This window comes from Schistocerca gregaria, chromosome 9 (assembly GCF_023897955.1).
Source record: "Schistocerca gregaria isolate iqSchGreg1 chromosome 9, iqSchGreg1.2, whole genome shotgun sequence".
NCBI lineage: Eukaryota > Metazoa > Arthropoda > Insecta > Orthoptera > Acrididae > Schistocerca > Schistocerca gregaria.
The window spans coordinates 191,904,072-191,919,157 of NC_064928.1; the positions used below are offsets into that span (position 1 = coordinate 191,904,072).

Consider the following 15,086-nt stretch of genomic DNA (forward strand, 5'->3'; position numbering starts at 1 on the left):
AGGCTGTTAAAGAAGGTATGAAAATAGGGAATAGGTTCACAGATATGCAAGTGGCTCAAATACTTCTTCAGTAATAGAAATCAGTATGTTTTTCTTGATGGCAAGTGTTTGTCTGAGAGGAGTGCACTAGGGAAGTGCAATAGAACTTCTATTATTCTCTATATACACAGATGATTTGACAGACATGGTAGGCAGCAGTCTACAATTGTTTGCTGATGGTGCCATGGTGTACGGTAAGGTGTTGAAGATGATTGACTGCAAGAGAATACAAGATTACTTAGACAATATTTCTAACTGGTGTGATGAATGGCAGCTAGGTCTAAATGTACGAAAATGTAAGTTAACTCAAAAGAGTAGGAAAAACAAATCCATAATGTTCGGATACAGCATTGGTAGTGTCCTGCTTCACACAGTCACATCATTTACATATCTGGGCATAATGTTGCAAAGTGAAATGAAATGGAATAAACTTGTGCGGATTGTGGCAGTAAAGGTCAACTTCAGTTTATTGGGAGAATTCTAGGAAAGTGTGGTTCGCCTGTAAAGGAAACCACATATAGAATGCTAGTGCGAACTATTCTTGAATACTGCTCAACTGTTTGGGATCTCTTATCAGGTCAAATTGAAGGAATACACCGAGGCAACTCAAAGGCAGGCTGCTAGATTTGTTACTGGTAGGGTCAAACAACACATGTTATGGAGATACCTTGGGAACTCAAATGGGAATCACTGGAGGGAAGGTGACATTCTTTTCAAGGGACATTATTCAGAAAATTTAGAAAATTAGCATTTGAAGCTGACTGCAGAACGATTCTATAACTGCCAACATACACTGCACGTAAGGATCATGAAGATAGGTTACAAGAAATTAGGACTCATATGGAGGCATACAGACAACCATTTTTCTCTCTCTCTCTGCATTTGTGAGTGGAACAGGTAAGGACACGACGAGTTGTGGCACAAGATACCTTCTGCCACATGCCCTACAGTGGATTGCAGAGTATCTATTAGATGCAGAATGCATCTACTATAAACAAGTTTACAGGAATTCAAAAACTGTCACTAATTTCCTGCCATGTATGCATATGCAACATAAATGACCAGTGGCATGTGACAGTCACAATGTACTGTGTTCACATGAACTACCACAAAATAGTACATCATAGTTCTTATTGCTAAGCAAAAGGAACCAACTTTATCATTTCTTAAGAATTTTATTACAACTTTTTGTCTTATAACTATTGCTACCATAATGTAACCACGTGGGCTGAGAAAAAAGGAGGGGAAGGGATATGAGGGAGTTTGTGACTTCCAGATATACAGGGCATTGTGGTAATGTAATGATAGAAATTGAAAATTTGTATCGCACTGAGACTTTAAGGTGGATTTACTGCTTCTGATGAGCATTTGCTGTAACTGATTTGGTCATACAGACACAATTCCTGACGGACTAAAGTTTCCAGCTTATCACATGCTGCAATGCAACATCCCTCATCCATTAAACCCCTATCTGCAAATTATTGATTCCCGCAGGAGTTCAGACGATAGTGCATCAATGCTGAAACATTTGTCAATGAGCTGTTGTGCTCTTACGGAAATGTACATATTTGAGTGGTGTCTTTCTTGTTAACAAATCCAACAAAACAGACACCCTCAAATATGTACCTAACAGTACCAAAGTCATCCCATTACATTAGCTCCCCACTGTGGGCGCAGTTGTCCAAACATTTCAGGTTATTTTTGTAACATCATTCTCTGTTGTCTATCATCAAAATTAAATGTATAAATATGTCTGTTTCATTAATACATAAATGTGTCACATCAGCACATGCGATGGCAGAATACATGGCCACTAAAGGTCACACACCATTATACAAGACACCAAGTAACACTGTAATTCTAGATTTTAAAACATAAAACCACAATACCATGCACACACCAACACAATCCAAACAAAAGAGGGACAAACACATTATTTTACGCCAGTAACTGCTCATCTCGCCATTCTAAATATTCACTTATATTGCCGTTGCCACCTTCTCATTGAAGATACAAAGAAGGGATTATGCACACTTGGTTAATGTTAAAATGAACATCAATAACACTAGATACACAAGTATTACTGTGAAGAACTGCTGCTCTATAATTCGTAAGAGAGAGAGAGAGAGAGAGAGAGAGAGAGAGAGAGAGAGAGAGAGAGAGAGAGAGAGAGAGAGAGAGAGAGGGGGGGGGGGGGGGGGGGGGGCCTCCACAGAGTGCAGTGCTGGCAGGCTGACAGTTGATGGTTTTTTTTTTTTTTTTTTTTTGCACAGTCTGGAGTTGGGGTGGCAGTAGCAACAGCAGGAGTGCTTGGAGCAACACACAAATGGGGTGGATCGACAAGACATCTTTTACAGGTCATCGTTCACTCTCCTTCACCAGGACTGGGCAGAAGGGAATGTCAGCTTTGCTTATGTTGTGCGCACTAGTTCTTCAGCTCCGTGCATCTATTTCCAGCTCCACAAGCTCCTTTGACAGATGTTCATGTTTATGTTCATTGAGTCATCATGAACAGCTTGTTACTTGGCTCTGAGATTTTAAGAATAAGGTATTAAGCTGCTTGCTCTGGGTGATTTGGAAGTAACTTATGTTAATCTACTGGCCAGCATTCTCTCTCAAAAAATTTGCCATGATTAATGTTGTAATTGTTATGAAATGTGACCAGTTGTCACGCATGGCTATATCAGGGGTCTACATCTTATCTAGTTTCCTTTTTTCAAAAAATTGCTTTTTTTCTAAATTTTGCTACAAGAGAACCAGTTGTTCTAAGTTTTCATGTTTGTTTTCATGATGTTTTAGAAGCTGGTGTGCTCTGTGGTATTACTATTATCCAGCCCTTTTAAGCATATTGTGAGTTCCAGCTAACAGTAAGACCCTAGCAAATTGTTTATTATATTTTTCCTGGAATAAATTACAGCTCCCTTTCTGTAGTTCTGTTAGCAGAACTTATTTCCTTTCGTGTATCAACTTATTGGAAATACTCTATAACTGCAATTGTGGTTAAAACATAACTGTACTTGTAGTATAGTCCAGTTTGACACTTATCTTTCTTGTTTGTTAAAAGCACTTACTAAGTTGCTGGAAGGGTGTTCGGTGTCAGTGGCTTCTTGTTGCATGAAATTTTGCTGTCAGCCAAGAGGCCTTTGATTAACTGGCTTCACTCAGGAAATTTTTCTTTAATGTTTAATACTTATTGCATTCTTGTTCTAAGTTTCACTGTAATATTTTTGTGTAAACCTTTTAGGTAATCCCTTTGTTATCTTTCTTGATACTTATCGTTTGGGGGTCCACCTAATGTCTTGTACTTGAAATTACTCGAAGGAATTTATCTGGAAATGTTTCATTTATTTCAACTGGGTGGTTTATTTACAATTGTTGAATTTAATTTTTTTAAAGGCCAATATTGTTAAGATCTTATTTCTTGAGTTTGTTTGAGATTATTATTATTGTAATTTAACGACTGTCTCACTCACTATTTTGAGCACCTGTACGAGTAAATTAACTTGAATTTTTTTACCCGTTTTTCAAATAGGAGTTGTTGTTACCAAAAAAAATATATAAAAATAAAAGTTGTCATTCAAGGATAAATGATGTTAAAGGGACCTAGTCCTTCCATGTCATTTCTCTGATCCTGGCAATTACCAGTTTCAGCCACAACCAATGGTATGTATGTAATCATCAAGTTGGCCCTCAAGCCCCCTACTATTTGTCATACTGATAAAACAATGCAACTCTAGCCGAATAAAACACTCAACAATATTAGCAGTACAGATGCAATAAAATAATATTGGCATGCTGTGCCACAATGAAATGCCCACAACTTATCTCCAAGTAGGCTCATTAGCTGCCTATTATTTGCCACATTTATAACAAACAGAATAATATCATAGGCAGTTCCATGTAATTCACTGGTCCTCATTCCCACTGCAGTAGTATCCTTATCTTAATCTAAAAAAAGACAAGCACAAAACATATAACACAATGCCTTGGCTAGCTCCCATTTCAAAAGTCACAGCAATCAACTTTATGAACGTTAATTGAAAACTGTATTTTAATACAAAATACTTGATGATTACTAATGTATAGTTAATCTAAAACATTAACAAAGCAAAGCACACTTAGGCTCAGAAACCCACAAAACAAATTTCACCAAGGACACAAATACAATACATGAAAGCATGCACTGTATGATAAAACAGGAACTAACCATACACAATAGAAGCCCTGAACAAGATGATGAGGCAGGCAAATGTCTACCACTTTAAGAAAGAAGAAGATAAATGATTTAAGCACTTTAACAATCTTTTCATACCTGACAGTGTGCTGAGAAGTAATGCCTCCGAATTTCTTATTCTGTTCTCAGTATCGGTTGAGCTATTACATTCATATGTATTACTTTCTCAACTTTCCCACTCACTGACAGCAGTTGCAAAATCCTTCTGCTAGAGGGCTCCAAATTGCAGTGTATAATGTGGCAGTGTATAACATAACTATGTCAGTGTATGGGAAATATTGTACTGTAAGAACATTGTGCTGTAGTGAAGTTTCTAACTGCAGAAAACATGCTTATAATTGAAATACATAGAAGAATGAAAGCTGTGTATGGTGCTGATTGTATCTACATCGATAATGAGAGATGTTGGGTTGTTCATGCTTGTAATGAAAGAAATGGTAGTGCTAACCTCAACACGTGTGACAGAGTTAGGGGTGGATAACCTCACATGACAACTGGTGAGACTCATCACAATCAGGTTGATGAATTCATTAAAGGAAATTGTCAGATAACACTGACACAGCTCTCAGGTAAGTGTGGCATATCACATGAGCTTGTACAGGCCATCACTGCAGAACTGCAGTACAGAAAACTATGTGCCTCGAATGCTCATTCCTGGCATGAAATGGTGGAGTTTGCACATCTGTAACAATTTATTTTACATATTGAACAGGAGGATGATGGAATCCTTAACAATACTGTCATAGGTGATGGAAGCTGGGTTCACCAGTTTGACCCTGAAGGCAAGAGATCATCAATGAAAATCCATCACCAAAAAAGTTCAAGATTGTGCCACCCACAGGCCAAATCAGGCTGGATTGTTCAAGGTGTGGCGCATTTGGAATTCATGCTAAAGGAACTGCCATAAACTCTGAAAGGTACTGTGAGACACTCCAAAAACTGAAAGCACATATTTCAAGAGTGTGAACGCAAGCCAACTCACACGAGCAGATTGTGAATGGGCCTGGTTTACAGCATATCATGGAAAATGCATTACCCAACTGGTATTTCCTACCACAGTACACCAGATTTGCTGCTTTGCAAATTTCCATGGATTCTTTAAGCAATGGTGCTGTGGCAAAAATTGTTGTTTTATCACACTCCATTTAATGCCCAATGGGGATACAACTTTCAGCAGTGGCAGAACTGATTGATTGTTAAAGAGGAGTGTAGCATTGATGTTTAGCGCAGTGTTGTTCCCCGGCCTGCATGGTCTGGCCTGTGTAAACCGTACCACACTGGCAAAGTATTTTCTAAATTCCAGCCTCGTGCTATTACAAGTCATCATTCACTGATCTCAGAGGATCTGCTATCTTAGATAGTTGGCTGAAAACCAATTTAATCTGAAATTTCCAGAGGATTCTGCCTATTTTGAAAGACATATTGCCAATAACTGGAAGAAAAGCTAGGGTTGTTGCTGGCATTTTCTAGTCTTTACCCAGTTCCTAGTTTTTGGCTTTACCTGACAGTGGTGTGCTACATGAATTATGTCATTTCCAAATACTTACAATCATACTGAAGTGCTGTCAAATACAAGTGCTATACCTAGAAACAACACAGATTCCAAAACACATATCAGGTAGATCATACTTATATATTGTGAAGCAACAGCTGGGTGACTAAGGGATACGAATTGTTGTAGGAACACAGCAGCTATTAAAGTTAACTTAGGAATGAGTATGCACTAAAGAGTGCAGCCCACATTTACATATTTTCTGGTTGACAAGGATGAACAATTTCACAAGAGACCCACAAAATTTCCAACATTCAGCTGGAACCAAACTCTGTCCGGTGCTAATACTTTGGTTGCAAGTTGTTTGTCCATTTTCAAAGTGAGCCAGAAGAACTGACAGTCAACCATTCCCATCCACCCTACACGCTGGTATGGAGTGTTAAATGCATGCGAGTACATGGCAAAATATTGTGGAAAAAATACTACATGAGTAGCAGAGATACTTGCTATCACAACCCCACTGTGAAGGATGATGTTGCACTACTGTAACAATTCTAGCTGACAGGCAGACAGTACAGTTGTCTATGAGACTTAACTATTGCCAATGCTAGTTTCTGCATTTTGTCTAATTCAAACCATCATTATGAATATTTTTATATTTTTTTCAAATGTATTTCAATCATCCCCTTGAAAACTGAATCTTAGAAGAATGAAACAGGTATTGAAATCAGGGCATTTTCGCAGTCCATTGCATGGCTTGCCTTTATACAGTGCTCAGCCACAGCACATTTATCAGACTGTACAGGCGAGTATAGCATCAATGTTTCATACACTGTTCTTGAACTGTGCATAAAGTATGTCACACATATGACACATCACACTAGCAGAGAACCTTGTAAATGCTTGGCTTCTGTAAAGTCAAGTTATCTTTCACAGAGAAAAAGAGTATGGCTACCTTTTGATGCTGGCAGAAAAACAGCCTTGACAATGCTTAGAGAGGATCAATCTATTTTAGAGGAAAGATGCCCCATGTACTAGCAACTTTCCTCTATAGCCTCTTAGGGCAAGAGGCTTTAAATACAAAGCTTTGCAGCAGATCTCCCACTTCAAAATCTTTTTTGAGCTGTTCGAGTTCTGGTCCTTATCAGTAATCATATGTTCCCCCTGAGCCAAATGTACAGTGAACACAACTGTTCTCCTTGCAGGTAAAGATGTGTATTAACTGTTTTGCTGAAGATACCACGTCTCGGAGAGACAAACGTTTTACTAAAATACCAAGATGTCAAAGAAGGAAAGGTATCCATTCCTTCCCAGCCCCACAGTAAATTTGATGTAGCCATGAAATGAATTTAGATGGACCTAGTATTCATGCAATATCTCCTCACCTTGGAGGGGGGATGGGGCAAGGAGGGGGGGGGGGGTGAAGAGGGTAAATACTACAAAAGTGCCATACTTACAAAAGCATCACATCTCCAAAAGATGACAGCCTTAAAAATTGAAGTATACAGAACTTTCTCCTCAAAATCTTGATAAATGTTATCAATTTTACCAGTGGTTCAAGTGAGTAATTTCAAAATGTGCATGGTCCCCAGCCCAGGTGCTAATTGTTGTTGTTGTTGTTGTCGTCTTCAGTCCTGAGACTGGTTTGATGCAGCTCTCCATGCTACTCTATCCTGTGCAAGCTTCTTCGTCTCCCAGTACTTACTGCAACCTACATCCTTCTGAATCTGCTTCGTGTATTCAACTCTTGGTCTCCCTCTACGATTTTTACCCTTCACGCTGCCCTCCAATGCTAAATTTGTGATCCCTTGATGCCTCAGGGCATGTCCTACCAACCGATCCCTTCTTCTGATCAAGTTGTGCCACAAACTCCTCTTCTCCCCAATTCTATTCAATACCTCCTCATTAGTTACGTGATCTACCCATCTAATCTTCAACATTCTTCTGTAGCACCACATTTCGAAAGCTTCTATTCTCTTCTTGTCCAAAGTATTTATCGTCCACGTTTCACTTCCATATATGGATACACTCCATACAAATACTTTCAGAAACGACTTCCTGACACTTAAATCTATACTCGATGTTAACATATTTCTCTTCTTCAGAAACCCTTTCCTTGCCATTGCCAGTCTACATTTTATATCCTCTCTACTTCGACCATCATCAGTTGTTTTGCTCCCCAAATAGCAAAACTCCTTTACTACTTTAAGTTTCTCATTTCCTAATCTAATTCCCTCAGCATCACCCGAGTTAATTCGACTACATTCCAATATCCTCATTTTGCTTTTGTTGATGTTCATCTTATATCCTCCTTTCAAGATACTGTCCATTCCGTTCAACTGCTCTTCCAAGTCCTTTGCTGTCTCTGACAGAATTAAAATGTCATCAGCGAACCTCAACATTTTTATTTCTTCTCCATGGATTTTAATATCTACTCCAAATTTTCCTCTTGTTTCCTTTACTGCTTGCTCAATATACAGATTGAATAACATCAAGGACAGGCTACTACCCTGTCTCACTTCCTTCCCAACCACTGCTACCCTTTCATGCCCCTCGACTCTTATAACTGCCATCTGGTTTCTGTACAAATTGTAAATAGCCTTTTGCTCCCTATATTTTACCTCTACCATCTTTAGAACTTGAAAGAGAGTATTCCAGTCAACACTGTCGAAAGCTTTCTATAAGTCTACAAATGCTAGAAACATAGTTTGCCTTTCCTTAATCAAGCTTCTAAGATAAGTCGTAGGGTCAGTATTGCCTAACGTGTTCCAATATTTCTGTGGAATCCGAACTGATCTTCCCCGAGGTCGGCTTCACCAGTTTTTCCATTCGTCTGTAAAGAAGTCACATTAGTATTTTGCAGCTGTGACTTATTAAACTGGTAGTTCGGTAATTTTCACATCTGTCAACACCTGCTTCCTTTGGGATTGGAATTATTATATGATGGTAGAGTTTTGTCAGGACTGGCTCTTCCAAGGCCATCAGTAGTTCCAACGGAATGCTGTCTACTCCCAGGGCCTTGTTTCGACTTAGGTCTTTCAGTGCTCTGTCAAACTCTTCACGCAGTATCGTATCTCCCATTTCATCTTCATCTACATCCTCTTCCATTTCCATAATATGGTCCTCAAGTACATCACCCTTGTATAGACCTTCTATATACTCCTTCCCCATTTCTGCTTTCCCTTCTTTGCTTAGAACTGGGTTTCCATCTGAGCTCTTGATATTCATACAAGTGGCTCTCTTTTTCTCCAAAGGTCTCTTTAATTTTCCTGTAGGCACTATCTATCTTACCCCTAGTGAGATAAGCCTCTACATCCTTATCTTTGTCCTCCAGCCATCCCTGGTGCTAATTAGTTATAGGAAAACATGCTGTTGATGGAACAAGATTACTTGGCTGAGAGTCTCTCAGCAGATCAATTGTGTGAAGATTACAGGCACCAATCACCAGTGTTCAATATTCTGTGTACACACATGCATTTTCCACTGGACCACTTACAATAAGAAGCTGCAAAACCATCCATGCACAAAATGAGAAAGAAGAAATACAAAAACTACACAATACCTTCCTGGTTCACTGCCACTACCTGCCAACTCCACTTCTTGGTTGAACCCCTGAAAGAAGGATTAAGAGAATATGTAGTAGTAATAATAATAATAATAATAATAATAATAATAATAATAATAATAATAATAATGACAACAACACAAACAATAACAATAAATATAGATATTAGTTTTTATTTTTATTTATTGATTTTTGTACACCATATCTCCTGTATTACTTAATCAAAACTAATAATTGAGACATCATTTTCAAGATTTTGTTCACCACCAAAAAAAAAAAAAAAAAACATACAAATATCTGAAAGTAACTGTTTTCGTTAAAAAACTTACCGTGAAGTTGGTGTCATCTATTGACAATCAGTTAACTAACATGCAGAACAAGTGATGCAGTTCTTTAGATTCTGTATGCAAGTGTAGCCTATCATGCGATTTCAATTGTATACACTGATGTAAAGAATTTAGAAGGTGCCATCAGTTGGCAATCTAATTTTACTATTATGTACAATGGCAGCTGAAGTTGTTTACTTTCTTGAAGCACCTGATATGCACTCTGTGGATAAACCTAATTACATCCATGTTCATCATCACAGGTAGGTACCATTTACTTGTGTAAAATACGTGAGCAGGTCTATCATATGATAGGAAGTTTGCTACCTCCTGCAGGAGTTGCACTAATTTACACTGGCCTCTGCATGATATTCTGACACTGATATATACTTTTATAATTGAATTTACATATTTATCCATTACTGTGTTGCCTATCAATGACCAATCAGGGTAGTGTGTGAATTATTCACATGGGACAACTAATATATCACTCCAAGGTGGCCAATCCACGGCTCTTGAAGTCATTGAAAGCAGATGTGCAGATTCTGGAGTTTATGCACCATACACATGCAGCAGCTAAGACATCCTAAAAATCTTTGTGATCTGAAATTGAAATTTAAGAGGGTATATGAACTTGCAGCCATAAATATTAACTCTCTCTGCAACATTGGGAAACTCAAGCAAAGGATTAACTTTTTGAACAGCAACAACATCCTGCAAGCAGCCAGCCAAGAAAGAAGATATGCTGATGCCCTAACAATGAATAGGGAAAACTATACAATTTTCGAAGATAAACCAGCAGTTAGATTTTCCAACTCAAATCTTAGAATTTTAGGAATTGTCTTCACAGTTCATAAAAGTATAATCTAAAATGTTGTTGATTTTGAATCCTTCTGTGAAAGACACTCTGATTTAGTAATTATGTGTAAGAATAAATATTATTAAGTATTCAATGGCCATGCATCAACAGCTGAAGACAACAAGAAAACTTGAGACAAAGTAAAAAACTTCTGGGAAAATATAGAAAACAGGTTGTCAAAAATAATAATCATGATGTGGGACTTCAATGCCCAACCAGGCAAGGAAAAAATCATCCAAAAAATTGGTGGAAACTATCCAGTTACAAAACGGATACATATAATTCTCAAGAGATCAAGAACATTAAGAGTCAAGGGAGGAGTGGATGTTGCTTCACATCACAAGAGAGTTATCCCAAAACACGAAATCATGAAACAAATCAGTATGACTAAGATAATTAATAAGGAAACTTTGTAGAAAAGAAATGTGATTTTCAAAGGATGCTGAACGGTGTGAATATTAATGTCAACAATTTCACATAAACAATTCACCATAGAGCATCTGAAATAGCTCCAGAGAACAAGAAAACAAAGAAAAGACAGTGGAATAATAAATGCAAAGAAGTATTTAGACAAAAACAAAAGATTAGATCAGCTGGTACAGTAAGAAAATAATCAGTAATTGAAAAATTTATGTTTCAGAAGAAGCGAGCAGATAAAATTACTAGGGCACAAAAGAGGTACTCTGAAAAGGAACAACTTAAAAGTATAGAAGAATTCTTTAAAAAAAACTCTAGTAATATAAGATACTACAGTAGAGTCAATAGTTCAAGGTGACCAGGACCGGAACCACCTCAAACTATTGTAAACTCAGACTATTTAAATTTATGTGGAAATGGGATCAAAATATGAACTTTATTAAAATGTGTTTACAAGGGATTTACATTGGCAGAATAAAGGTTTTAACTGAAGTCTCTTAACAATTTACTTCATGAAATTATCGTGGAGTGTCTTTTATTTGGTGAAACCGCAACGTATCTGCACAACAGGGTCATGCCACTATGTGAAAAGCAGATTGTCGGTTGCTCAGCTCAGGCTGCTACTTCAAGCAGCATATGGTGGCCTAAAGTGCAGCATAGACACATCAGTACAATCTCGGCATCATCAGTCTCACACTGCATTGGGGTGTTAACTTCCAATTGTTTGTCAGAATTTAACAATTCAGTTATTCCACATTATCTGCTTAGTCACAACAAGGCAACCTTCTTCATTAAATCACACAATGGCTGATAATCTGCTTCATCAAAATTTAGTGTTTCTGTTTTAGGTCTACTTTCCTGCACAATTTTTCTCCGTGTCTTAAAAAACTGAATTTGACTACCTTGCTCAAAGACTCACTAACACAGTGCAAAAGGTCCTTCACAGTCACTTTCTTTAAAGCTACCACAATGCTTTCATTATCTTCTGAATGCAGGTCTGATTGTAGGAGTCACAGATGATACTTTTCCTTCAGGCATTCCAAAATGTGCTGCTCCTTTGGCTGAATCAAATTGGTAACGTTTGATGGAAGGAACGTGGTGTGAATCCCTTCATACTGCAGTTCTTCTACACTTGGATGTGCGAATGCATTATCCATTGTCAAAATAGCTTTGCATGGAAATTTCTTTTCTTTTAAAAACTCTTTGCACTCTGGTCTCTGGTACAAATGAGTTCAAAACCAAATCTTAAAATCATCTAGGCACTATTTTGATGTGTGTAGATAACTAAAAGAGCTGACATGGCAGTTTTCTCAATCACAACCAGTTTTAGTTTGTGATCTCCATTGCATTAGAAGCTGCCATAAGGTTTTCTTTAAACATGACAATAAATTTCCAAACATCCTCAGAGTCACCAGAGAGCTTTTCACTGCATACACCTAGCTGATGCATTCCCTACCTCTTCTTCCAATTGTCGAATCAGTGCACATTAATGGCGAATTTGCCATCTACCTCCTGCAGTTTGTTTCCAAAAACAACTCTCTCTCCAACAAGGCTGGGCCAGAAATTGAAGGCCCCCTTATGGAGTGTGTTAAATCAAATTATGCAAAGAAAAATTCTCTTGCAATTCTGAGGCCATTTGGGAATTTATTGGAAAGTTAAAAAAAATCATAACTGAAGAAAATTTCTATAATAAACAAACTTACAACTGTGACAAAGCTGTTTTAAATTTCAGAATGTTGTCAGTAAAAACACTTGCTTCGCATGAAGAAAAAAGTGCTCCACATCACAAAAACGTGAGGCTTATAGTTACGGCAGTTTTAAATGCAACTGGAAACCACAAACTAAAACTGATTGTAATTGGGAAGTCTGCCAAGACAAGAACATTCAAGCAAAAAGTTTTTGAAAGAAAAGGGATTGCAAAGCAAAGCTATTTTGACAATGGATAATGCTTCCTCACATCCAAGTGTGGAAGAACTGCAGTGTGATGGGATCTGCACCTTACTTCTCCCATCAACCATTATCAGTTTAATTCAGCCAGTGTATTGGTGCATACTGGGATGCCTGAAGAAAAAGTATTGTCAACAACTGCTAAAATCGATCTCACATTCCGAAAACAGTGAGAGCATTGTAAGATCTTTAATGAAAGAGTGAATCTTGGAGCAAGAAAATCAGATACAGTTTCTGTTGTGGAAAAAACATTCTCCGGGACAGTAGCCATAGCACAGAAGCTGAAGATTTTGATGATGAGGACGATCACCCTTTGTGTAATTTAATCAGAAGGTTGTCTAGCTGTGATGAGGCAGAAAATAAAGAAATAATTGAGTGGTTTAATTCAGATGAACAGTTGGAAGTTACAGCCTCTTCTACGATTGACATGGTTACCATCCCACACATCTGCGAATGATGATGATGATGATGATGATGATGATGATGATGGTGATGACAATGCCGAGACTGTACCACTGATGAGACACACAATGGCTATGCTGTATTCGAGGGCACCATGCACAATGTGGAACAAAAACCTGAGGTGCCATCAACTGACATCCTGCTCTTCAGACAGTGGCATGGTATTGCTGTGGTAACATTGCAGCTTTACCAAATAAATGACAAATGGCTCTGAGTACTCTGGGACTTAACATCTGAGGACATCAGTCCCCTTGAACTTAGAACTACTTAAACCTAACTAACATAAGGACATCACACACATCCATGCCCGACTCAGGATTCAAACCTGCGACCGTATTAGCCGCGCAGCTCCAGAGCGACTAGAATGGCTCGGCCACTCCGGCCAGCAAATAAATGACAATCCACCATAATTTCATGAATTAACTGTTACTAGACTTGAGTTAAAACCCTTATTCTGCCAATGTAATTACATATGTAAACACTGTTTTAATAATGTTCATAGTTCAGTGGCTGCATTTTTTTCCATATTGCTTCATTTCTTTTTCCTACAAAAATTTCAAAAGTGCTGAGTTTTCAATGGTTGGAGGCAGTCCTGGTTCAGTTCACCTTGAACAATGGAGACGTGTTGTCCACCATAAAGTAAGGAGCCAAAGTGAAGTTATTATCTGACAGAGCAATCACAAGAAATGACAATTTCTGCAAGTCACACTGACAAATAAGCAAACACCAGCATAGCCACACCCACACACATTTCGTTATGCTTCCACATCTTCTCGTTAGTTACTGTTAAATGTAAGGTGACGGAGAGACTTGTATTTTATCTGCATGAAGTAATATGTCATCATTCAGACAGCTGCACATGCTCATGACATTCCTTTGGAAATTGATTGTACAAAGTTAAGCAATTAAGTCTGTCTACACTACCCTCCATAAGTTTGGAAACACCATGCCGCATATCAAAATGGAGCAAGATGCAAATGATTTATGTGAGTTATAGGTTAGAATACACAACAGTATGCTCAAATAACAATTAATAATGATACTTACGGTATTGTACAGAGAATTAGTGTACATTTACATACACACTGGTACATACTGGTACTGCTCAGTTTTACATAAACTGGCTTTACCTGACCAATCAGTACCACTAAGCATGCCAGGTGGCACCAGCTGAAAGAACAGCTGTGTAGAGATACATTGTTTAAAGTTTTGTTCAGTTGTAGTTCTGTTTGTATAAAGGTGAGATACACAGCAAAAAAAAAGTAGGTCAAACAGTAAAAGAAATTGAAAACAGCTGCAAAGTGTCAGATCCCTAGTGATTCATGGGACAAAACACTCTGCACCAAGAAGGCCATAGTGTCTGATAAAAGTCAGATTACTATCAGCGAGAGCACCAAGACCATGTTTGATAAACCTCGCTCAGGGGCACTCATGAAAATATCAGATGCTAGGAAAGCTTTTGGTTGTGACCAGAAAACTTAATAGATTTAAAACTGTCTGAGAGCTGACTGCTGTACCAAACACATCTAGGGATACACCAGTGAGTGAGTCAACAGTGGGGCAGTGCCTGGCATAAAACAAACTCCAGGGTTATGTAGCAACAAGGAAACCATTGTTGCACCCTTTTAACAAGAAGAAAAAACGACTTCAGTGGACTGACACACCAACACTGGACAGCAGGGGATTAAGAAACAGTCTTATTTACTGACGAATCCAAGTTCAAAATATTTGTAAGTAAATGCCAT

The 15,086-nt window shown here is 38.1% G+C and overlaps 1 protein-coding gene across 5 annotated transcripts in view; it reads right to left on the reverse strand.

Annotated features, from left to right (window-relative positions):
- LOC126291665 (zinc finger protein 22-like) overlaps positions 1-15,086 on the reverse strand; it is a 108,410-nt gene that overhangs the window by 12,914 nt on the left and 80,410 nt on the right. For all 5 annotated transcript variants that reach the window (XM_049985244.1, XM_049985248.1, XM_049985247.1 and 2 more), the window contains exon 6: positions 9,328-9,377. In XM_049985244.1, coding sequence (XP_049841201.1) covers positions 9,328-9,377 — 50 coding nt within the window. The remainder of the gene's footprint in view (positions 1-9,327; positions 9,378-15,086) is intronic.